The following is a 26,126-nucleotide window of genomic DNA, read 5'->3' as shown; positions in this document are numbered from 1 at the left end:
GGTGGCTGAAGGGACGTCCTGGACTGTGAGCAACTCTGATCAAAAAGCTCCAGAGGATCAGACCTCAGACCTTTGAGTGTTGTTGTGGTCTCTGCTCTGCTGTCTGCTGCCCTGGACCAGCTCTTTTACACCAAAGTTACAGCAGATATTGCATGGTGAGTTTTCAGAATTGTTTGCCATATTGTGATTCCTTTCTGTCTTTGTTCATTTGTTGCTTTTTTCTCCTTTCACCTTTCACCTTTCATCAAGCTAACTACTTATTTCCTCTGAAAAAAACCTTTTTTATTTTGAACAGCAGTCACAATTTCTTGATATAGATATAAATAGATGTTATTTTTTCTTTTTCTCTCTAATGGACAAGCTATCACATTCTTTGCATTTTAAGGGTCTCTCTTTTTGTCTCCACTTTTGCAGTAAACCTGGCATGATGAGACTAGCGTTTGGGACTCTACCCATCAAGGAGGTCCCCTGTACCTCTCTGTCTAGTGTCACTGTTGCTCTTTGTCTTCTCACTCTGCTCCTGATGGCTCTCAGGGGCCGTAAGAGCCACAAATCCCTCTTCCACCTGAATTGTTACTCCCAGTTGGACCAGATGAAATACCCCCCTCCTCCTGGCCCCACACCTTGGCCGCTTGTTGGTAATCTGCTCCAGATGGGGGACCAGATTCATCTCTCTCTAACCCGATTGAGGCTCCAGTATGGCGATGTTTTCAAGGTATAAAAATGATGTGTGTTTTGTACATTTGTGATGGGCAGTGGGCTAAGTGTTCAATCATTTCTATATTCAATAATTTGTTCTTTCATACACTGCAGATGCGTCTGGGCTCTTTGACTGTTGTCGTCCTGAGTGGATACACCACCATCAGGCAGGCGCTGGTTCGGCAGGGGGAAGCTTTTGCTGGGCGACCTGACCTTTTTACGTTTTCTGCTGTAGCCAATGGGACCAGTATGACCTTCAGCGAGAAGTATGGACCTGCCTGGATGCTGCATAAGAAGCTGTGTAAGAATGCTCTCAGGTCTTTCTCCCAGGCTGAACCTAGGGGGTCTGGTGCCACCTGTCTGCTGGAGGAGCATGTATGTGCTGAGGCTGCTGAGATGTTGGAGGTGATTCGGGAACAAGCTGCTAAGATGGAAAAAGGGGAAGATATGACAGGTATAGATCCGGTGATGCCGCTGGTAACATCAGTGGCAAATGTGGTCTGTGCACTCTGTTTTGGGAAAAGGTATGACTACAATGACAAGGAGTTCCTCACTATTGTCCACATCAACAACGAGGTCTTGAGGATCTTTGCAGCAGGGAACCTGGCTGATTTCTTCCCTGTGTTCCGCTACTTTCCAAGTCCATCTCTGAGAAAGATGGTCCAGCACATCCGCAGGATGAATGGATTCATGGAGCGAAGCATCGAGGAACACATCAACACCTTTGATAAGGTACAGTAAGGAGGCCAGTAGATACATTGTATTGTTTGTGATGTGTGATAAATCATTTGGGACAAACTGGAAGAAAATGCAAAACAATGCAAAGATACACACTGATGTGATCACACTTTAATGAGACCAATGCTGTTTTCTATGACAACATTTGGGAGCATGCGATGAAATATAGATGTTCAAAATAAAGGGACAAAGACATCACATGTGTATCAAGACAAGCCACCACAATGACCTGTTAAATAATAACTGTCTACCGATTTGACGATTATTTTTCTATTCTTGCACAATGAACATTTTCACACACAAAATCTACAGAATATTTTCAGGATAGCCTAATATGGTGGATGGCGTGTCTGTAAGTGTTGTTTTTAGAAGATCTGTCCGACTAATTTGCTGTCCACTATTTAGTAATCTGACATTGCTCTCATACAGTAGTAGCTGTGAGTGCAACTGAAGCCAAAAAATAACAAACAAGTTCCCTGGGAGGGACCTTTGTTCTTGTGCAGAGGAGCTAAAATGTTCGCACGCACTCTAATTAGGAATTAGCAACCTCCTGGAAGACACGCGTCGTACCATAACTGATTAATGTCTCTGCCCTAATTGTTGCTTTTAAAATTAAACATCTATTTCTGCATAATCCCAAAGATAATATTGATTTAAGAAGAAAGACAACAAGTCTACAACTGGCATGTTGATGTTGTCATTTTGCTAGGTGCCAAGTGTATCATATTTTGTGTGTGTGTGTGTGTGTGTGTGTGTGTGTGTGTGTGTGTTGTTATTGTTGTAGAACTGTATCCGGGACATAACAGACGCTCTGATTGCACTTTGTGAAGACAGAGATGAAAATAAGGATACGTCTATGCTCTCCAACTCTCAGATCATTCACACTGTCATAGACATCTTTGGTGCAGGTCAGACACACTGGAAATGATGATGAGTAGTGCTAATAACAATAAAATCAATCACAACGATGAAGACGGCTAATTCTCCATATTCACTGTTGTTGTTGTGTTGTGTGTGATTTCCAAAAGGATTTGACACCATCATTGCTGGTTTACAGTGGAGCCTGTTGTACCTCATCAAGTTTCCAGACATCCAGGACAGAATACACCAGGAGATAGGTACTGTCTCATGTCTTATATGATATTTAACAGAATGTGCCATGTCTTTGTGTACCAAATTAACCCTTTTTACTGGGAGCCAGAGGGAAGTCTGGTAAAACTTTGTGTTCATGGTAATAAGCATTGAGCATTATGGCATGAAACAAATGTTTTTGTTTTCATTTCAATCTACTATTGTAGAGAAAAGAAGACAAAAAAATCATAAAGAACAAAGGCCTGTCTATTCACATGGTTTAGTGTTTCTCATAGATCCGCTCATTAATGATTAACACATCACTAATGAACAAAGATTGTACCTAGTGGTCTGTTATAAAAAAAACACACCAAAGAAACCTTTGCAGTGAAGAGGTTGCTTGCCATACAATAGATTATTGTATTTGAGACATGCAGTATTTATGGAGATCAATATCAGCTTTAGCTCTGATGTTATGTATTCTAGCATGTACGTCAAGAGAAATATTCAACAAGGTGAAACTTGTTTTTAAGAACACAACCATGGGAAAATGCATCTCTCTGTAACAAATGTATTAACCCAAGAGTATCCAGGCATCTGTGATGTCTGTTAGGGAGTATCAAGATCGTAGGCAGAATCAACATAACAAAAACCTAACAATGGCCAACCCGAGTGCCCTTCCCGGACAGACAGAATCCGACAGCCACCAGAGGAACTCACAAAAGATGAGTCCAATTTGCTGACGCCAGAGCTACTTTTGAAGTGGGCTGACAGAACTGGTGCTGTCTGTTCTGAGGCACGTTGCATTTTCACAGAGAGAGAGAGAGAGAGAGAGAGAGGGGGAGAGAGAGGCAGAGTGAGAGAGGGCTGTAAGAGGAGACGAGATGAATCAGATGGAAAGAGGGAGGCACAAACAGCCAGAGAAAGAAAGAAAGGTTAGAGAGTTGTCCCAGACTGACACAAAGGCAGTAACACGCAAGGCATCAAACACACAGTTTAATGTTCTTCACTTATGAATTTGATATTGTAAAAACATGTTTAGTTTGATTAACAGACTGAGCAGCGTTTATTCATTTTACCAGAAGCCTGATGAGTGAATTTTTAGTCATTTGTTGTCAACATTTGTTGACTAAAAATTATTAATTGATTAAATGTTTTGAATGATTAATTAAAAACATTTGAATTCATTTGACAGATAAACGTGCAGTGTCTATGTCATTGTAATGATTTGTAAAGTGCATATTTGTGCAATGTTACACACAGCATACATACAGCAGTTTTACAGACACAGAACCTTTAGTTGTTTTGAAGAGTAGACTGAAAACTAACTAAAAGTATAACTAACTAAATTATATGGATACACTGAATGTTTTGCTAGTTTCTTATAATGTGTAAAATATCACAACACTGTAATGTAAACTCAAGTATTACAGAACATGGAGCCCCAGTTTACCCCTGGTACTTACCACTTTGTCATGGGGAAACCTCCTGGTGAAAAACTTCCCAAGTTGCAGAGGAGCACCTGAATGCACTATTAGTTTAAGTCTCCAGACCATTTCATTGGTTGAGGAAGTGCTGGTTGAACTTGACCTTTGGGTCCTCTAAAGGACACAACTTTTTATTGAGCTGCAGCTTTCAAATAATCCAGCACACAAATTTAGGTGAAAGTTATGTCTCAGGAGAGAAAGAGGGCTGCTCAGTTTTGCCCAAATTCACATAGTTTTGTCTTTTATTGTTGTTCCTGTTGTTTTTTGTCAGATGACCACATTGGCACTTCCAGATTGCCACGGTTTTCAGATAAGCCCAAGATGCCTTTCACTGAGGCTTTCATCTATGAAGTATTTCGTCATGCTTCCTATGTCCCTTTCACCATACCTCACTGGTAAGCCAATAGTTGTGTTTATAGTGCAGTGCAGTACATCCCATTTTCTCAATCAGCTTCTTACTACGAAAGAAGAGATTCTACATGAACACAAAATCTCCTGCCAGCATTACAACAGTGTTGTTTATTTCTCACCAAAGAATGTTGATTATCTGTGTTATTGTCTGTGCTTTCCTCACGGTTTGAAGCAGGCTGGGCTCAGGTGGAAATACATCAATCAGGATATCAGCATTAGGATATTAGCAGCAGGATAAATAATTTGTATTTAAAATCAGGCCTTCAGGGGCTTTAAGATGATCTGTATTGTTGTTAAAGCTTTCCTCTCTTTTCCTCTCTTTTAGTACCACAAGAAACATAACCCTTAATGGATTCTTCATTCCCAAAGATACCTGTGTCTTCATCAACCAGTATCAGGTCAATCATGATATGTAAGTATCTGTCAGCGATCAACACAAAATTATGACTTTGAATTTGCATAATTTGTGTCAGTCATTGTGTCAGTAAAGTGTCAAAAGGTGCAAAAATGTATAGTAATGCACATTCCAGGTTTATGAATTGTATATTTTACACTTACCTTAAAGTTATTGTAGTTGTTTGTCAAAGAGTCTTGTTGCACTACAGTGCTCAGATGTGTTTTTTTAGGCAGATGTTTTCACAGTTTGGCACTGAATTTGCTAACTTCCTGTGCATGGATGGTGCAGTAGCCTTCTCTTTAGGTAAGCAGGTCATGAACGTAGTGTCGTCCTCCTGCTTTGTCTTACTTTAAAGTGAGGGGAAGATTTGGAGGTGATTGTTACATTTGATTTTCATGGACTCTTCATTTTAGTTCTTTTTTGTCCAGTATCCTAAATAACGTATGGCAGCCCCAAATTATCCGACTGTCTCTTTCTCTCCTCTCTCAATATCTAATTTCCTGTTGATATGTACATTTTCTTGGCTTCCATGTGTTCTATTTAACTTATGTTCTTTATCATCTGCGTCAGTGGTTTATTGATCTTTATGTCTTTCACTTTGTCCCAGTGATCTTTGGGGTGACCCAGACACATTTCGCCCTGCACGCTTCCTGAGTTCATCAGGGCTTCTCAACAAGGAGCTGACGGAGAAGGTTCTCATCTTCGGCATGGGGAAGAGACGTTGTCTTGGTGATGGATTTGCACGTTTGGAGATGTTTGTCTTTCTCACCACGCTGCTCCATGGGCTGCGGATCCAAAATGTTCCAGGTCAAGAGCTGGATCTCAGCACTGATTTTGGTCTGACTATGAAACCACGTCCTTACAGGATTACCATCTCCTCGAGGTTTTAGACCCGCAAAAACTCAAGTGTTGCTCTATGTGGATCACAACACAAATCCTATTAATGGATTAGTTTTAATTTAATAATGTTAAATATTACTGGAATTGTGGTTTTACTATTAGCCTCCATTTTTGGCTAACACAATACCTGATACAGTACCTCTCATTAATACATATTTGTTCACAGACTGGAGTTTCTGATTTGCACACATTCAAACAACAAAAAGGGAAATATATATATTTACATATATATATATACAAATGTGTTTCTAGATGCTGGCAAGTAGACATTTTTTCCATGCATAAGATATTGAAAAATAGTCATAAAAATTGTGTTGATTGTAGGAATAGATGAACTAACTTCATGTTTGTTTTGGGACACAATATTTGCTGAGAAAGGGTCATTCAAAGTGCTTCTGTGCCTGTACTTTGATAGGGTAAAGTCCATCTGCCTTCCTGTCCCACTGAATTAAAAATGAAACTACAGCCCCTCATTAAAAGCCTTCATCTTAAGTTATTAGTTACAGTTACACACAGAGGGAGGGAGAGAGAGGGTGTTACAGATTGGTAATCAGCACTCCAGGCCTCAAACTGTGTTCATGCAAGGTTCATCCTCACTCTTTCACTTCCCTCTCTTTCAACTTTTCCTCCGATCTCCTCCCCATCAGTTAGAATCCTTTTCATCTCCTCACTCCCCTTATTTCCTCATCTTCTTCCTGTCATTATCCCCCTTCCCTGGCTCCTCCTCCTCTTTTAGTCTAGCTTCAAGGCATACACTGTCATCTGCTCCCATCACATCTCCCCCAGTGGCTCTCTAAAGAAATAATGCAAAAATATATATTAAGACATACAAGTTCCCCCGTTTTTTTGAACACCCTCCTCCACACGCATCAGTACTGTGAACTCCCACACACCCGGATTAGATACAGTCCCAGACATCTTTAAGGGGGGTAAAGAGGACAGTGAAGTGTGAAATCAGGCATTTCTATTTTCATAAGCTGAATGTAAAGAAGCATGGCAGCATCTGTTTGAACAAAAGGGGAGTTAAGCAGAATAACTTATAGGAACTTATTTGAAAGTTACGTTCAAGACAGTTTTATCTCCCTTTAACTTGTATCTCTCCAGGGAAAGTCTTCTGAGGATTCATGGTCTTTTCCAACATTGTGCCAAATCTGTAACCCCCTGGTCACACCTCTCTTCCCTAACCTCCAGTAAGATCAGCAATTGCTGTAAAATTTCAAGATTTTTGGTCCTTAAGTCCTGACATATCACATTAATTTGGGAGGAACCAGCAGTAATTGTTTCTGTTTTTATTCAATGTTCAGTGGCTCATAAATTGATTGATGAATTAGGTAGAATAGCTACATTTTAGCACACATTGCTTGAAAGGAATTTATAATCCTTAATATCCAAGATAATTATCCTTGTTGATGTGATATCATAACTGTCATAGGCATCCAGGTATATATAGTTTTTTTTAAATCATTATTTGTAACTGTGAACATGTTAAATTACCTCTTTAAAGGTTTCACTCAAAGAGTTAAAAATGTTATCTGGACTATAGTTGACAATGTCATCAGGCTTTTTAAAAATAATCTTGAAAGGAAAGGAGAAAGGAAACAAGGGAAAAGGACATATTGTTAATGATAAAAGTAGTAAAATATAAAAATATTGTAAAGTGAAATAGTGAACATGAGCTTCTAACATTTCCTTTGTATGGTGAACATTATACTCTGAAGTGAAACTTGTAACATGATAATAAAAAAGAACATGCTTAACTTCCGTGTTGCACTAGTCTTATTTATATTTTCAAGCATATTTTCATTTCAACATTTTTACTGTATTACAGTATTGTAACTCTCAGATTGTCCTCAGTGGCCTCTAGACCTGCCAACATTGTCTTATGATGACAGCAGGCATTCGGCCATTTACTGCATTAAAGGCATCTTTCCCAGTCCGCCTGTGTGTGGTCATGTATACAAACCATTTACAATGACTTGGTTTGTGTCGATTAATTAACAAAACACACCCGGAGGATGAGACCGCAGCCGCCTCATCAACCCTGTTCCCTCTCCATGTGCTTTCCATAGCGCTCTGTCTCTTTGTCCCTCACTTTGTTCTGGTCCACAGAGCTCACAGTATGATTTAAACCATGGCTGTCATTAAAGAATAACAAATCACAGGGAACATGTGCTGAGTGGCCTCTGATCTAAAGCAGCCAATAAACCACAGCACGCAAAGCTAGGAAACATGGCTCTAATGTGCCGTAACAAAGAGAACAACTTGTGGGGCCCTCGGTATAGATTAAAAATGCTGAACAATTCAGAATGGGCCCAATTTCAGACAAAAAATAGTCTACTAATAGAAACTTTTATCCCCCATCAGCACCGACATGCCATCCTTGCTCAAACAATTTCTGTTTGACTTTGCTGTGACTTTTTCTTTTGTCTGAGCCAAAACCTTGAGTGAGACAAAAACAAAACAAGGAGCAGCTCCAAAATAAAATTATTGTTTTTCCCAGTTAATCACCCATATGACACATTACTATCTGCACATTTAAAGAGAAGTAATACCTGGGAGTTCATTTGATGTATTAACCTTTAAAGCCCTCCCTCCTTACAGTTGTCTTTACCCACTATAATAAAGCTCTAATTTTAGTGAACCTGTCTGAAAAAAGAAAACAAGAACAACAGGACAGGGCCTTTGCATGTGTGAGCGTGTCCATTCCCAGCCATGTGATATGCCCACCCCCCCCGGAACAGTAGCTGTAGCAGCAGCTTGGCTCTGGAGACTTAACCTAACAAGCTCTAATGGGCTACAAACTACACAATACAATAGGAGTGCAAACTGAATGGCCAACTGACTTCCTATTTGCCTCTTCAGTTACACGTGGGGCCTTGTATTACGGGGCCTCCTTCTATAGACCCAGGCAGGCAGCACCGATTAACAAACTGCACGCAATCTCCTGAATGCAACTGTTGGTGCCCCTGTAGTGATGTCACCTCAATAAATTAAACATTGAATCATTTAAAATATGTGCTTTTTTCAAGCACAACCATCTCAAACACAATCATTTCAGACGTCCTCCTCTTCCACTGTCTGTCCTGATCTCAACTTCATGATCAACTATCAGAAAAAGAGAAATAAAGTTAGTATGAATGTATCAGTGTGGTCATCTTGATAAAATTCTGTTTTATCCTAAATATAAATTGAAGTTTTGGCTTTACTGACTGTAATTACAGTAACAAACCTCTTTTAGCTGAGCAATCTCTTTGCTTTCCACATTTCTCTGAGCACTGTTGGTTATGGCCTTGACTCTTGTTGCATAACTGAAGGGTTCAGGGAAATCTTTATGTTAAGGTTCAGACTTTGTTTGTGTTCGGATAAATGATAATATTTGTCTCAGTTTTAATCTCTTACACAAGTGATGTGAGCGTCTCATCAAGGTTGCACTCTGAGGGAGAGATGTTGACGATCATGAGTGTTTTAGCGTTGCCACCCAGAGAGTCCTGCATGACCTGAGGGAGATCAAATTTGAAAGTCAGATGACTGTTCACCCAAGAGAACCAGTGGTTGAGATGCATTCTGCAAAAATATAATAATCTTTTTTCATCACCTCAGTCAGCTTGCTATTGCGGTACGGTACATGGGGCATTTCAGCAGACAAAGCTGATATCACATCACCCAGGGCACTCAGAGACTTGTTAATGGAGTTAGCCTCCTGCAGAGGAGAATATTTATAGAGGTCATGTGAAATCTTCTCTGATACATTCAATCAATTGAGCATTGGTAGGTTAGTCAATACATAACAAGTGAGTAAACCTTCAGCTGGTGGTCCTTGGCTCCAGTCTTGGCTGCTCTCTCACTGCCTGCCAGGTCCACGAGGCTCAGCTTCCCGGTGCTCACATTCCCATTGGTCAGATTCCTGCTCTCCACCATGATGCCAACAATGAGGTGGGAGCGGGAACTCTCCACATTCATCTCTTGGGAAACAAAACAAAACAAAAAGAATCCTAAATACTGTTTCTTTTTAACTATTCAGAGCAAATAAATCTAAACCTGTGAGCTTTTTACAAATTTGTTATTGTCTGATGTAAACAGATTATATTTTTAGTTGTAATTATTCATTTTGTAATTTTTAGTGACAGTAGCTCTCCATTACTTATTCATCAGGTCCTTCATGTGAGGACCTCAATGACTTGTGTGTATCTATAAAACAAAGTTGTTCCTCTTCCTACAGCATGCTGATTCACAGTTTCGATGCTGTGCCACTCCCTGCTCAGTCCAGTAATGATGTACCAAGCTACTGTACCGTCACACTGACTGTAACTAACATAATTAATCCAAACCATTTAGCAGGGCCTTGTTTGAACTGGGCGACACTGCACGGTATAGAGAACTCACTGGTGGCAGAGATGTGTCGGTTGGCGCAGGCCTGCTGGAACAGAGCGTAGAGCTCCTGGGCACTGGAGGCCTCCTTTGTCTCTGCTCCTTGGGCGAACACAACCCCCTTTCTGTTCCTCTTGATCTCCACTCGCCTGGTTTGGCCATGAGACTGGGGCTGTGCATGGGCCTCACCAGCCAGGCTCACAAAGAGGTCCTGCAGCCTGTCATTGTACAGCTCCAGCATATAGGTCGAAACCTGAGGTAGAGGAATGAACAAGTACGGAGAAGAGGAGAGGAGGACGGAAAAAGGGAAGTGAGACAAGGTGAAAGAAATGAGCAAAGGTTCTGTGGTGGTATACTGCTGATACATTGTTATTACCTTGAAGCTGAATTTGGGGCTGTTCTCCTGTATGATATCAAATATGGCCTTAAAAGATCTCGGCATGATCCCGGGGCTCTTCTGTTCCTTGTCCCCAACCATGGTGAAGGTCTTCCCTGAGCCCGTCTGGCCATATGCAAAGATGCAGACGTTATAACCATCAATAGCCGACTGGATCAGCCTGTGAGAAAAGTAACTTCTGAGCTGCTGAGCTGTCAACCCCTCAAACATCTGTAGAGTCTTGGATTACAGGCCCCCCGTCACCTCAATCAATTTAATAGTAACTGTACCTTTATAAGGCTGAGTTAGCACAAATTTATAGCTTAAACCATTTTGTAAATTTATTGTGGATCAAAACATACACATCTGGGTTCTATTATATGCTTGTTACAGAATATTTGTTTAAAAAAAATGTGTATGTTCATGTACCAGTCACTGATTGGAAAGTCCTGTTGTTGCTCACCCTCCCACCGCTTTAGAAACCTACACCCTTGCCCTCACCTGTTGGTGTCATGAAACAGGTCTTCTTGGGAGGCTTCAGCACTGAACACCCAGTCAAACTGAAACTCCCTCTGCCCACGTGGGGTCTCCACACAAACAGAGTAATCATCTATTTTATCCACAACGATGGCCCCACCCTGCACAGTCTCGGATCGACTCACTGGTCGTATCCGACAAAACACTCGGATTTTACCTGAAGAAATAAAAACAGGGACATGAAACATTAAACACCTAAAAATACCGGTAGTAAGGCACCATCACATGTGGTTAATTTCATACTGAATCCTAACGTGTACCTTTCATGTCTTGCACCATATTGTAGTATTTCTTCCTCAATGTCCTTTCTGAAGTGTAGTTCTCAATGATCTTCTTTTTCTCGTCTTTGACTTGCTTCAGCTTGAGAGAGAAGCAAGTCAAACATGTATTTGTAGCCCCTTGGATTAAGACAGCTTTTAACAGTAAATTCATAACCTAGATAGTTTCATTTTATGCATCTGGAAACTTAAAATAATGACCCCTGTTTACCACCCTGATGGGCTCCTTTGAGTCAACAGGGGAGCTGTAGTATCTGAGTGTTAAAGTTGACCATGCAGACCTTGGTGCTTTATGCTTGTTGCTGTAGATGTTGTATTTGAGTTCATCCAAAAGGTGTGCAGTGGAACCAGTATGAGGGGATTGAGGTGGCTGGGTCCTCAGCATGGTTTCACCTGAATGTTCCTGCTCATTCCTGAATGATTCTTGCACCATGACAAGGAACACTATCTTATAATGAATGGTTAAACCTAATCTACTCTAGGTGTCAAAACTAACAGGACAGGCATGATATGTATCTCCAACAATTCCTGTGGTTTATAAAGCACCCTTAGTCTACCAGCATAGTGAAACAGTAAGGACCAGGATTCGTTGGACCAGTGATGCAATCTTGACCTGATCCTGCAGCAGGAGAAGTTGATGGCCAACACTCTTCACTCCCTCTGTGGTTTTGATTGTTCCTCGTCCCAGGAGGTCCTCCAGTTCTGAGACTGCATCACCATCTGTGCAGAAAAGAAAAAAAGGCACTGATATAAGTAATGCTCCCTACACTCAGTTAGCCAACTGTGGCGCCAAAACAGATGCATAGTTGCAAGGAAGTGATCTTGTGAAGATGCAGATATTACATGCATGTATGTATGAATGTATTTACCATTCATTTGTCATTGATTGAAAGCATCAGGTTATTTAAGATATTTATTTACCATTCACAAGAGGGGTTTCTCCAGTTTTGATACAGCCTAAAGCCAGTTGAGAAACCTCGAACTCCCTCACAGTTTCTTGTAGTAAAGACAAACTCGACTCATATTCATCTGACCTGAAAGGTTCACAGTCCACAGTTATTAATTTCAGAAAATAATAATAATTTGGCACAATTTAACCTGATATAGTATTTTTTAAGTGGCGATATTCCAACCAACAAAAAGCCATATATTGTTTATTTCTGTAAACTGTTTCCATGATCTTTAACCCCTCTTGGTCTGTGGTCTCCTCCTCTCTGTCATTGCTGTCTTCTCTGGCCATCTGTAGACGGTCCAGTTTGTCTCTGGCGTTGACCAGAGCAACAAGATTCTCCTCAATCATTTGGTCCAAAAGAGCTCTGGTCTCAGCTACAGCAGAGCAGATGGCATGAGCCTAAAAGACAAAACACTGAAGTGTTACATTGTCAACACAACAAAGTTCCTATACAAAAAAGGAGGATGTATAAGAAAACAGAACAAAACGTATCTCTCTAGTAAAAAAAACCAAGAGAATGTCATATTTAAAAGCATTTGACAACAGTTGATTTACACACAAGTTTAATTTTATTTGTTGAACAGCACCTTGTGTATGACAGTGGGAAGGAGAACACTGCAGGGTGGCTGAGGGATGGGACTCTTTTCTGCCTCCAGCAGCTCTGTGATCTCTCTCTCCCTCTGATACAAGCTCTCCTTCAGTTCCTCCAGACGGGCTTTAGCTCCCTCCAGTGGTCGCTCAGACTCACTGCAGACCTGCAAATACAACCATGGTTCAGACAACAGCTGCCAGCAGACAAAACTTCCTAATAACTAACTTTTTGATGAATATGCCAAAACACCATTGCTCAGTTATTAGTTTTACGTCAGTTTTGCCATCCTAGTAGCCAATTAACAAAGCTTAGTGGGGAGCCCGAGAGTATCAAATATCTATTTTGCATTCATTAATCATGGGTGTTAAATGTGGCTTACATGGGCAATATACCTGCACTTCTTGTCCTGTCTCTAAACATTGAATGATTCCTTCATAATGTATCAGGCCAATAAAAGGACACATTACATAGACCAAGAAGTTATTCAAATATCTAGATAATAAAAAAATGAAGATAAGAAAGTTCAGGAAACTGTACAGAATGTGATGTGGCAGAATCAAATCTTGAACTTGTGATGTTATGTTAAGTCTTTCCCCCTGCTGTGCAACGTGAGCTTTGCTGTCTATTGTCCCCCAGAAGGTTGTTTGTTGATATGTTTGTAATCTTAGATTGTGCACCTCAGATATGGGCAACAGATTGCAATGGTAACTGATTTCAACCCACCACAGTCTGCTGTTGAGCTGATAGTCCTTTGTTCTCTGAGCTTACACCTTCCTCAGCTGCTTCCTGCTGCTGCTCTTGAGATGATAGCATCAATATTTCTTGGACTTTACCCACTTCCTGTCTGGCCATCTGCAGCTCCTGTAGTGCTGTTACCGTAAACGGACATTAATTAAGGTGTTATATCAGGCCAGTGATTACTCACACATGTAATGCATGCATGAAGACTCACTGGAGGCCTGGTGGCTGTGCAGGACGTCCAGCCTGTTGGAGAACAACTCCAACATTTTGCTCTAAAAGAAAGTTGGTCTGATAAAACAGTTGCCAGTAGCCTCGATAGTTATACTCAAATAAGGCCACAAGGGGGTGCTCTAGTTCAGACGATGGCATAAGAAGATATGAGGCCTGCATCAAATTTTATCAAACCTTTTCTCTGTGCCACCGCAAGGCCTCTTCTTTACTTCTCCTCTGCTCATCCAGCAGTTGCTCGTTCTGTGCACTCAAGGCCTGCAGGAAACAGAACCAGGAATATAGAGAAATACATAAATTACAGTTTAATATTACAACTATATGGACTGTAACATGTGCATTTACATGACTGATGAAGTTTGGTGTAGAATCTGAGACTTTGAGTGCATTTTTTTTAACTTAACCACCAGAAAGAACAAAGTGTGTTGAAAGAAGCAGTTGCAGGAGAAAGGATTGATATTTAGATAAAAAAAGGGAAAAAATAGGGACAGATGGATTGACAAATGAACAACACTGACCACTACTCTCTTCTCCCAGTCAGCGTTCTTCTTCTCCACCTTCTCCTGGTAGAGGTCCAGGATTCTCCTCAGAGTGTTCAACTTGTTCTGATAATGACATCTGATCCTCTGCATGGTCCATTCCTTATCACACCAAATGCATTGCATTACTATTTGTCAGTGCACTTACACACATGTGCAGATACTTTCTCACCTGGTTCTCCCGTGCTGTCATTTGGAAGTTCTCCTCCAGCTCCTGCACCATCTCCAGATGTCTTTTCTTCATCGCTTCCATGTCCTCGGCTATCTGCGCAGTGCATACCACAGACCTCACTTGCAAAAAATAACATTCTTGTATCATATGCTGATCAAATGTCTTCCAGGGCTACACAAGCAGCATCAGGGCAGCCATGTGAGCATGAACGAGAACACAACACAGTGTCTGACAGTAACTGCATTGTGTGTTTGCATGCCCTAGCACTGAACAACTGGACACATCTCTAAACCACACTGAAAAATATTCAGTATTCACTGGTTCATAAGATCAAATAAAAGTTATTTTATCTGCTCTGACACTGTTGGTGTGAAATATGGATATAATTTTGTGAGTCTTGTGGTATCGACTGATTATATTCTAAATAAAAACTCATTGCCACTGTGAGAAACACACATTTTGTTCTGTGCTGCTTTCCTGCTATGATGCTCTTTTTTTGTACCTGAGTGATGCAGAGTTCAGCTGACTCATAGGGGATGTAGATCTTGACATCTTGTGATCGCTCAGTTGCTGTCGCCTGATCTGTCGCATCACAGCTGTCTGACAGCTGAGATTCTGATTGGCCTGTAGAAAAAGCTCATGCTGTATATTACAATTCAGTTCAAAGCAGGTATAGCCTCAAATTTACAATAAGCAGGTGATCAGTATAGAAGACCTCACTTGTCCTAACATGAGTACCTCTAGGGCATCCTTTCACCTGCAGTATCTCTCACACTGCCCCACCAGCACCCTCCTCTCACCTATACACAGACTCACACTATCACCCCTCCTTCTCCACACATTTCTTTATCTTTTTACTGCACCTTGGTTGACTTCTTGTCCAGGGTGTTTCCTCCGATCAGCACCGATCCAACGTCTGAACGCAGTCCACTTCTTCATCCACTGAGTTTTGTGATGAACGACAGCTTGAGTAAAGAAGCAAATTGTTTGTGGAGAGTTGGAATCAACTTAAGAAGTGGAGTAATGGGAAAGAGAAAGAAGAAGAGAGGAGAAAGAGTGACATCAAGTCTTGTAACACAGATTCTACTATCGCCCACTCATTTTGCAATATAGTGTTATGACATAAGTTGCACAACACCCTTATTAATCAGTCAAAGGTTGCAACTGAAAATATCACAATGAAGAACACAGGTTCATAAATTCATTTCTGGTTGGTTTGTGATTTTGAGAGTTTTTCTCAGTCGATATTTCTTTTATAGGAATAAAAAGGAAAACAAAAGTATTCCAGCAAACCAGAGAATAATATTTCAGTCATTTAATTGAAGAGAAGAGCAAATATTCATAATCATAATACTGCACTGATCAGATGAATGTCAACCTAAGCAAATAGTTTTATTGGCCACTGGAGTTCATAAATCACTCCCTAGCGTGTGTGTAAGTCAGTGTGTGTGCTCTCTAAAGCAAACAAACCAATCACACAACAACTGGCTAAAGTATAAAAAAAGTTATTTAGCATGTTTCTTTGCCAGTTTTTCTGATGAAAATCTGATCAATACAAATATTTGTTTATAATGTATTTATCATCATTTTCTTGGCTATAAACATTTCTGACATGGATGCAGTTCATAGGAGTGAAGTGTGGCTTTAAAAATGAAACAGTCTTGGGGAAAATAAAACACATGAACCTCAGTCAGACAGTTTACATTTTATTCATTAGATTAAAAACATGTTTTACATCTTTATGATTATGATAAGTGATTAGTATTCAGTTTAGTGTCTATTTACAGGTTTTTTCTTTAATATTACATATTGAATCATTTCTAATAATCATTCTGAGTGAAGAAGATGATGTTGTTAATCCCTGTTTATTTTTTGTTATTGATAGTAATCCATCTCTGCTTATCTAGAATATTGACACATTTCATTAAATGGCTCCCCTACTGAATATTTCATCACTCTCTGTGTCTAACATTCCCATCCCACCCTCTATCCTCATTGTTTCCTCGTACAGGAATGTGGGTGTGCCGTCAAGCTGTTACCGTCTTCCCAGAAACACCTTTCAGTGGAAAAACAGAAATTATATCATAAAATTAAACACAGCAGATTGTAAGATAGCAGCCAGAGTGAACCTAAAGGCAAAAAACTCAAAACAAGAGCAAGATAAAAACTTAGTTTGGAGTTTAGTTTGAGGTTAAAAGTCATTAGATAAAAGGTTATTGAATGAAAGCCCACTGTTTGGTAATTTATCTTGTAAAAGTGATTATGATTGGATGCAAGTGTGTGTGTGATTGTTGCTTCTACTGGTCTGACCTGCTGTGTTGTCCTCATATGGGTCAAACTGTGTGTTATGAATTACTGGACATGGCCTCTCATCCTTCAGCTCTGGTACACTGCCCGGCAAATCCTCCAGCACCTGCGCTGTCACTGGGGCCCGTACAAGCCGCGAGGACACCACAGGGTCCTCAGGGCCTGTAGACTGGTTAGTGGCCTCCCAGGCACCTGACAAAAAATTTGCATACAGATGGTGCGCATAATGTGAGGAGTAAATTTAGATACAGACACAGAAATTCAGGATAAGGTTTGATTTTTACTCCTAGATTCTTCCTCCTATTTATCCTCCTTATCTACATGATGTCTTATCTACACATCATGTAGATAAGACAGATTGTGGATGGATGCAGATGGAGGTGAGATGAAATGCTGGAACGAAGGTGAGCAGAGGAACAGATAGCCTTCATGTAATGAAAACATCTGGATGGAAGATGGTGGAGCTTACAGTGATGCAATGCTGGCATGAGGCCTGTCTTAATATATTTTATGAGAACACGCAGACATTTGCGTGCATGCCATATCAAACTGTAAACCACACACACTTAAAAACATTTTTGCGTCCATTTCTGCAACAGCTGGCATGACCACCAGCTACTGTCACTTCACTTGATGCTTGTCTGTTTGTATGTGTGCATGCATGCGTGTGTGTGTTTAAGTCTGGATCTGGTGGACCTGGCTGGGCTTCATATCCAGATCTCCAATCAAACCCTTCCAGGAACAATGTGTTATATTTGCTCTGATACACTGACTGTGCCGCTGCTTTACAACAGAGGCAGCCAAGTAGCTGTAATATTTAAACCTTATCTACCTTTATCTGTCTGCATGTAACACATTTCTCACTCAGAACAGATTCTTCTACAGCCCATAATCTGCAGTGGTGCTGCTCCAGTAATCTTTTTGATATAGAAATGAACACAAGGATGTCCTTACTGCTGTAAAGATTCATTCAATCCATTGCTAAAGCTCAGGTGTTTGTTGCTGTGTTTAATACTCACGTTGCTTGCCTGCAGGGGCCACAGAGTGATGTCTCCCTACTTTCTTTCCCAGAAAGGTCAGTGAATAGGATCCATTCTCAGCTCCAGAAGAGTTCACATACATCTTGAATGTAGTTTAACTGTCACTGCTGCTGTTGTGTATGATCTTTGTATATGAGTACATGCAACTGGATCTGTCCAAAATCTGTAGAGAAAAGATGCTTAAAATCATTTTAAAGCCACAAAGATCCCGGAAAGATGAATAATCTCTCAATTTTAATTCAAAAAATATTTTTAATCTACATCAAAAACTCTATCTTCAAATTATTTGCAGATGTCAAAAAGCTCACACCGCACATTCACTCAAGGAGTAAAATCCTTTTGTTAGCCTACACAAGCTGCTATAAACTACGAGCTTCTCAACAGGAAAAACTGAAAATCCCAAAGTTTGAGTGCGTGTGTCTATTTTTGTTCTTCAATTTCCCTGCTTTCAAGGTGCTATATGAGAAAAAAAATCTTAGCAAAGTTGACAAACAGGAAAAAAAAGAATAAAACTTGCCTTGATGATAAATTAATTCCCTGGTCTCAGAGCAGATCTGATCCCTTCAGTGTGATTCAGTTTTGGTGCTGCTATGCTGACCAGGAGAATGAGGACGCATCGATCCTGATCTCTAAGGGGAACCAAACTCTCAACAGTCTTTAAATATTAAACCTGAAGAGATGGAGTTTCACCAGGTACTGGCTTAAACCCCACAAAGCCTGCTGGTAAAAAGATGCCCCAAACAGTCCTCAGGTTTCCCGTGTGTAAGTTAGAGATTGTAACTGGATGCTGTCTCACACTCACACGGACACACACACACACATAAAGTATGTACACACACTCACATCACTTTGTCTTTCTTGTTTTTATTTGTTTACCTGGAGACCCCACACTTTCCTCAGCTATTGTTAGGGTCATTATATATCATGAACTGCACTGAGGAGAAGCAGTGAATTATCTTTACGCATAGTTTTTGGACCACAGAGAATGATGTCTGACATGCTAGAGGGGTCAATGTGGAATAAAACCAATGTCATGGTCATTGTGTTGCTTCTGGTTCCTTGTTGTTCTTGGCCAAAGTTCTTCTGAGGATATCCTTTTTTTTTTTTTTTTTGACCGAGAGATTCATTTAAAACATTTGGACCACAGCTTGAGCATCTGTTTAACTCACCTTACTTAGAGATAAATCCAACCCTGATACCACTTTAATGAAAATACAGCTTTGCCGCCCCTTCTTTTTTCACTATCCAAGCCCTGCCCTGACCATTTTCCACTACAGATGGAGTAATGATAGACAGACAAAGGCATAGATAGACAAACGTCATCAAGGACCTGTGAAGTCTTGATTGTTGATTGTTGATTGATGACATAGTATGACTATGTCAGAATGATGCCGTCATCAATCAAATGTGTGAGTGTGTCATTATCCTGGCTGTTAATCTCAGCTGTGTGAAAGCAATACCCTCTGTTGAGGCATGTAGCCGGCAGGTAGCGTCAGGCCCTGGCTGTGCTGTCATGACAACATGCCACACCTTAAGGAAACTCATTACCTCATCAGACCTGAGGCAGAGTCCTGTAAGGAATGTTTGGTGGTCTTTACTCAGTCGTTCCTGAAGGTATTGTAATGATGAGGTCCAGGGGGCTGTGGATTTTACAAAACCCTTCCTGATAACATTCTTGCAGCAGAGTAGATAACAGCAGGGAAAGAGAGAGTATACTTCATTATATTTACAGCCAAATGAAACAGCATCAATACCTGCATGTGTATGTGTCCAGGGCCCAAACCAAACACACACACTGCTAAATGGTTGCTTTGAAGAGTTATGTTTACTGGGGATGCTTGCACTCAGGCTACCGCCAAATATATAAATAGATACACAAGCATAGGTCACAAATACTGAGTGATACAGCAAAATCTTGCCATAAAAGGTTCCTGTATCCCTTTAGAAGAGCACCATGTAATTGTAAAACCTCAAATGTCTGAAACTTCAAGACACAACTTGAAGTCCTTAAAATATGAAGTTTGGACACTTAAAACAGAATAAAACATAATAATAATCATAGCTAATAAAAACAAACTTTTCAATTCAATTCAAATCCTCTTAGGGATTATATTCAAATATAGCATTGAAACTCCATAAAAAGTAAAATAGTCATCACAAACACAACGACTCCCTTGGTCTTTATTAGTGATTTTCGATAATATCACATTTATTTATCTTTCATTGAAAGATTACGGTCTGAAACTTGATCAGCACATGTTTTGAAGTAAGCAGCGTGACTGTTTTAAATCTGCTGGAGACTGAGTTCCTAGTTTTTACGCACGGCGTTGCGTTTTGGGCGCAGCGCTGCTGTGGCAGGCAGCGCTTCAGACCAATAGCAGCGGTGTAGGGGAGTATGGGCTGGGCCCGTTACTAGGTGGGGTTTATCATGGGTATAAATATACTCTCTGTGTCGTTACAAAGCCCCTGGAAACTCAGCGAGACAAACTTCTTCCTGTAAGACCACACGGTAAGTTATTTTCGTTCCATAAAAAAACTCAAATCCAGCTTTCAGTTTAAGGTTTAGGAGAAGTTTGATACTTTTTGTTGTAACGGGTTAAAGTTCCCTCTTCCTCAAGGTATTGATGCAACCTATGTGGGTGTGGTTGAGGAAACAACGGCGATACTTTTTCTGATGTACTGAAACAAGAAAAGTGGTGTACTGGCTCAAGTAGTAGGAATGTTAAAGTACATGAAAGCAGACTGGATCTATAACATAGCCCATAATTCATATCTGTATATGAGCTAAGTGTGGGTGTGGCCAGGCAGGGAGTCTCCAGATGCTTGCCATTATGGAGAACCTAATATAAACTTTTAGAGGCTGCTGCTCTCCATGAGCTAATGAAGGAAAATCAAACATGTTTATTTCCTTCTTTTTTCAACAGATAAGAACTTTACTGAAGTAGAATCAATAAAAGAGTGATCATTTCTACTTTGAATAACATCTGAAATAGTTTCAATTTACTTTGTTTTATTTTATTTGAGGATCCTCAGCTCTCTCAGCACAGACCCACAGACTATTGTTCTCTACTCTCTAAATGTTCAACAATGTGTACACATATTTGGAATGTGTGAGGGTGACATGTCCTCCTCTCTTCTCTTTTCTTTTCTTTTCTTCTCTTCTCTTCTCTTCTCTTCTCTTCTCTTCTCTTTTCTTTTCTTTTCTTTTCTTCTCTTCTCTTCTCTTCTCTTCTCTTCTCTTCTTTCTTGTTCTCTTGTTTTGTTCCTCTACAGACAGCAGTCCCACCATGTCTTTCATCCAAGCCTTCCTGCAGCAGACGGTCTATTTGGGCATGCCTGATGACTCAGTACGTAACTTTGCGGTTGTGTTCCAGTTGCTAAGGCCAACTACTCTGTTTTTTCCTTTTTTTTCTCTTCCTGTGGTATGCTAGGGTGGTGGAAAAATTTATCTGGCAGAGTTAGTACAAGGGAAAGAGTGAAGTGTAGAGGATAGTGAGGAGAAAAATGAATGAGTGGGAAGTTTAAACAAGACAGAGGGAATGAAAAAGGAGTGGGGCAAGGCAAGAAGATAAGATGAGTACTGTTACTAAAGTGAAAGGGCGTCTAGATGATAAAAAACGAGTAAGATGACCATACTAAGACTTATGAGTGTGTGACTCATATAAGCAGGAATTTTTGCCCCTCCCTTTATAAACTCTGCATACAGAACAAAATGCTACTTCTCCTTTCCCTGGTTTCTTAAAGTGAACTAAGAGAAGGTTGCACAAGGTTATCCTGTATGATTGCAGTCTGAGCTCTCCTGTTATTGTTCAGTCCAGTCCAATACGGGTGTGCACAGGCATTTTAAAGGGCAGCGTCATGGTCCTTTGAAGCATAGAGGAGAAGGGGCAGAGACAGAGACAAGGCAGTGCCCACAGGGTCATTAAATCTGTGTATGTTGTGTATTCTGTTGTCTTTTAACAAAATCATTTAGCTAATTGCCTCTTAGCTGGAGGATATACAGGCAATGTGAAAAGGGAGAAACAAGTAGTGAATTGACCTCTCTTAAAGAGCACTTTTGCATCCAAGACATTTCAAAAATGGACTTTTGCAACCCTCCCACTTCTTGCACACCACTGGGTGGAAGTTAAGTATTTACCAAACACATAATAATCTGTGATGTGTCTCTCAGGCCCTAAAGAACGAGGGAACGGTGACAGCAGCGCCCAATTTCAGCCCCAACGGAGATGCAGCAGTCTTGGAAAAGGCCATCAAGGCAAAAGGTGAGCTTAAAATGCAAACATACACAAAGGGAAAGCTTCAGAGCTTGTGGGAACATGTCTTGGCTCAGCAGTGTGTCCCTACTTGGGGTATGAGGGGTTTCCCTATGCTGTAAGAACCGCAATACCCTCTGCTGGCCAACATGCACCATTACTGCTCTCTGTTGTAGAAAGTCATCTCACAGCTCAGTATGGGCAAGCACACTGAAGTAAAAATACTGTAAGGGCTAAAATCTCTACTAAATTGTATATTTGTCTCCGTCAAACAGAAGCAAAATAATAAAAGTTGTGATTTTACTAAATATGTAATTTCTGCAGGTGTTGATGAGAACACCATTATTGAAATTCTGGTGAAAAGGAGCAACGAGCAGAGACAGCAGATCAAAGAGGCCTACCAGCAGGCCAGTGGCAAGGTAATGAGTATGACACAAGGATGTTCACAACAAGTACACACACCGATAGCGTTACCTATATTTACTTATTGGTTTTTACCCTCTAGCCTCTGGAATCAGCAATGAAGAGCGCCCTGAAGGGAGATCTGGAGGATGTGGTGTTGGCTCTGCTGAAAACACCAGCCCAGTATGATGCCCAGCAGCTGAAACTGGCAATGAAGGTACACACACACACACACACATACACACACATACACAGTCTCTTTTAAAAGAAACATTGATATAAATGTATAAATTACTCAAACCCTCAGAAATGAAGCACATTGGAACAGGTTGTAGTAGACTGAACTTTTGGCCTCACCATCATCGGTTATATTTAGCACCTACTGATACCCGCCCACTTCCACATATTCATGTATTGTTTTCTTATTGGCAGGGTAAATGTTGTGGGTTTTTTTTAAATGTACCATTGAAGAATAAGTGATCATTCTCTGTTTTAACCTCTCTATCCTTGGATCCATGTCTCAGGGTCTGGGAACAGACGAGGATACCCTGATCGAGATTATGTCCTCTCGAACCAACAGAGAGATCCTGGACATGAAGAAGGCCTACAAGGAAGGTGTGTGCCAACACATGCAACATGTTACAGTGGAAAATTACAGCTGCAGGAATATGGGAGAAGGTTTAAACATTAGAAATGCATTCGGTGAAACACAGTTTTCAAATTGTGACCGTCAGTATTTTATGTCCTCCAATGTTGTGCCAAGATTACAAGAAGGACCTGGAGGATGACATCAGATCTGACACCAGTGGAGACTTCAGGACTGCCCTCCTTACACTCTGCAAGGTACATGTGTGTCCACGCTTGCTTACTCTCCCATATGGGGTGTTTCATTCTGTACAGTGTTTTGTCACAGGATTTTGAAGGGGTATTTAGTACCGTCAGCCTTTCCGTCAGAGCACCAGGATGCCCTTAAGTTCTGAGGCAACATAACACTCCTTACTGTAGCTGCTACAGTGACAGCATTTATAAAAAATAAACACAATCACTCCCTTAACACAAACACACTAACACAACACAAGTAACAATTGGTTTTTTATGGCTTTATATTTGGGCATCTTAAAATTAAATAAATATAAATAAATAAATTAAATATGCTGAACATACATTATATCTTAAATACAAAAAGTGAAAGAAGCATTTTGCAATGAGAGGATGGAAACAAGCTGCAGAATGTCTGCTTTAATCAGTCTGGTGGGTAAATTAATCTCAAGTTCAAACCATTTCCTTTGTGCTTACTCAGCTTTTTTAAAGCTTGTCAGTTTTCTACATTCATTATTTATCAAGCAGCACTTCCTACACCACTCTTGTAGTTTTTATGCTAAAAAAAGTAGAAAAAATGTGTCATTCAGATGTTAAGACACAAATGTACCAGTAATTCTAACATCCACCATATATTTTATGTCACTCCAGTCGCAATAAATGAGGACTGTACCGAAATAGCGAGGTGACATCACAGGTCCCATCTGAGACATTCACATGGTCAAAAGGAGAAACAAATATCTTGCCATTATTTATTATTACCTTGCTCCATTCTAAATAAGATGCTACCTATGACAATTCACCTCACATTATATAATACCATAATCAATCCAGCCTGAACGGGAGCAAAACAAAAATATTTTGGAATATGTTGAAGAATAAGCTACAGTGTCACACAGCAAACTCAAGAGTGAAAGTGATCTTTGGATCATCCCACAACTTCCCATCCTGTCCTGTGCCTTTTTGTAGGTGATCACTTTCTACAGTCTACTGACTGAGTTAGATCTTTCATAAAAATATTTTCCAAGAGATACTGGACCCAGTTTAGTTGTGTTCAGCACCGTCAAGTTTCTCTGTTTCTCTTCATCACAGGCTGGCAGGACTGAGGGAGTGTGTGAGCAGCTGATTGACAGCGATGCAAGGGCTCTGTATGAAGCAGGAGAGGGCAGGAAGGGCAAAGACTGCTCCGTCTTCATTGACATCCTCACCACCAGGAGTGCCCTTCATCTTCGTAAAGGTTAGCTGGCTGGCTGCCCTCATCAGTAACATCCATTTTCTTCCCCTGTATGTCTCCGTCAGACCTAACACTCTTCCTTTCCCTTGTCTCTCAGTATTTGACAGGTACTCAAAGTACAGCAAAGTGGACGTAGCCAAAGCTATCGACCTGGAGATGAAGGGTGATATTGAGAGTTGTCTCACAGCAGTAGGTAAAGACACAAACTTCTACTAAAACTTCATTACCTGAACATACCTCCAGTTATTTATGCACAGATTTAATGTGAACGTCAACCTTTATTTTTAACTTAGTGAAGTGTGCTGGAAGCAAGTCTGCATTCTTCGCTGAGAAGCTCTACTTGGCCATGAAGGTACACCACAGGCTGCTACTCACAAAATATTAAAAAGCATGCAGGATATTGTGCCTGCTACTCTTTGCCTTCCCTCTCTCACTCTTTTCTAACCCCTCAGGGTAAAGGAACCCGCAAAAACATCCTGACCCGTATCATGGTGAGCCGCTCCGAAATTGACATGAAACACATCAAGAATGAGTACAAGAAGAACTACGGCAAAACACTCCATCAGGATATTCTGGTGAGCAAACATATGAGCAATGGTAATGACAATGAACCCATCCTGGATCTCAGAATGTGTGGATTTATTTGCTCATTTACTGTTTAAAAAAGGGGGTAAGGTGTAACAGTTTACATATTCACACACATTTTTGGGTTTTTTTTTTCAGGATGACACTAAAGGAGACTACGAGAAGATTCTGCTCGCTCTCTGTGGGGGTGAAAATTAATAGCTAATCAACTGGCTATTAGTTCTCATACAATTGAAGATCCACCACCAAGACCAGCTGTGGAAAATCACCTATAATCTCTTGACACATATTGTGCCCTGTACTCTTACGGACAACTGTCATGACATTTAGAAGATATTAACAGCAATGAGCGAAGATTAACATGGGATCACTGCTTTAGCAGATATTTTCAGTAGTTATTCCCTTTTATTCCAACACTCTTATCATATAGATTGAAGAGTTTGTCAGTGGACCTGTGCTCTCCCACAGACTTAGCCTTACACTCATTAGCTTGTCATAACTGGTGATTGAAAAGAAGCTGGAGTCAGTGGCCACATTGCAGCTGCAAACAGGTGTATACACATTCCCATGTGCCAATTATATTCATTGGCAGCAGTAACCTTGAAGGAACTACATTCTGCAAATAAAAGCTTTTTTCTATCTGAGCGGTCTCTGTTCTTCTAACCACACATCATGTTATGTTACACAGTTATGAACATACAGCACATATCAGACAGACAGGAACCAACTAGCAATAAGATATGTTTACCAAATCTATAAGCACAGTATTTATCTGTTTTATTAATTTACTTAATTTTGTAATAATAATAATAATAATGTGAAATATTTTTGAAAACCCCACACTCCTCCTGATGCACAAGCAACTGCTAAATCAATATAATCCAGATATTGGAACTGAATACAATGAACACAGCAGACTTAATGTGCAAACAGTACCAAGTGTGATTGATATTTTTAGAACTGTGGCAAGCAGGGGTGGGGTTGACAAATTGGACAACCA

The 26,126-nt window shown here is 40.4% G+C and overlaps 3 protein-coding genes across 3 annotated transcripts; 2 read left to right on the top strand and 1 right to left on the bottom strand.

Moving 5' to 3' along the window:
• Positions 1–427: 427 nt before the first annotated feature.
• On the top strand, positions 428–7,102 carry cyp1d1 (cytochrome P450, family 1, subfamily D, polypeptide 1). The gene is made up of 7 exons (XM_067605654.1): positions 428–715; positions 814–1,431; positions 2,222–2,345; positions 2,466–2,555; positions 4,267–4,390; positions 4,732–4,818; positions 5,411–7,102. The coding sequence occupies exons 1-7, from the start codon at positions 428–430 to the stop codon at positions 5,691–5,693; spliced, it is 1,614 nt and encodes a 537-aa protein (XP_067461755.1). The 3' UTR covers positions 5,694–7,102.
• Positions 7,103–8,095: 993 nt separating this feature from the next.
• LOC137194093 (uncharacterized) lies at positions 8,096–15,539 on the bottom strand. The gene is made up of 20 exons (XM_067605640.1): positions 15,350–15,539; positions 14,989–15,110; positions 14,487–14,579; positions 14,294–14,416; positions 13,953–14,033; positions 13,759–13,819; positions 13,530–13,675; positions 12,802–12,969; positions 12,450–12,613; positions 12,184–12,296; positions 11,876–11,982; positions 11,245–11,344; positions 10,949–11,141; positions 10,448–10,628; positions 10,087–10,324; positions 9,505–9,665; positions 9,299–9,403; positions 9,103–9,200; positions 8,933–9,011; positions 8,096–8,808 (listed from the first exon to the last, which is right to left on the bottom strand). The coding sequence occupies exons 1-20, from the start codon at positions 15,423–15,425 to the stop codon at positions 8,758–8,760; spliced, it is 2,460 nt and encodes an 819-aa protein (XP_067461741.1). The 5' UTR covers positions 15,426–15,539; the 3' UTR covers positions 8,096–8,757.
• Positions 15,540–20,185: 4,646 nt separating this feature from the next.
• Positions 20,186–25,770, top strand: anxa1a (annexin A1a). Its single transcript, XM_067605629.1, has 12 exons — positions 20,186–20,342; positions 21,107–21,180; positions 22,005–22,095; positions 22,411–22,505; positions 22,592–22,705; positions 23,013–23,103; positions 23,252–23,331; positions 24,400–24,544; positions 24,639–24,734; positions 24,835–24,893; positions 24,994–25,116; positions 25,265–25,770. The coding sequence occupies exons 2-12, from the start codon at positions 21,121–21,123 to the stop codon at positions 25,322–25,324; spliced, it is 1,014 nt and encodes a 337-aa protein (XP_067461730.1). The 5' UTR covers positions 20,186–20,342; positions 21,107–21,120; the 3' UTR covers positions 25,325–25,770.
• Positions 25,771–26,126: the final 356 nt, after the last annotated feature.

Source organism: Thunnus thynnus, chromosome 2 (assembly GCF_963924715.1).
Source record: "Thunnus thynnus chromosome 2, fThuThy2.1, whole genome shotgun sequence".
NCBI lineage: Eukaryota > Metazoa > Chordata > Actinopteri > Scombriformes > Scombridae > Thunnus > Thunnus thynnus.
The sequence above is the reverse complement of the archived record's forward strand: the minus strand, read 5'-3'. Positions and strand labels throughout refer to the sequence as shown.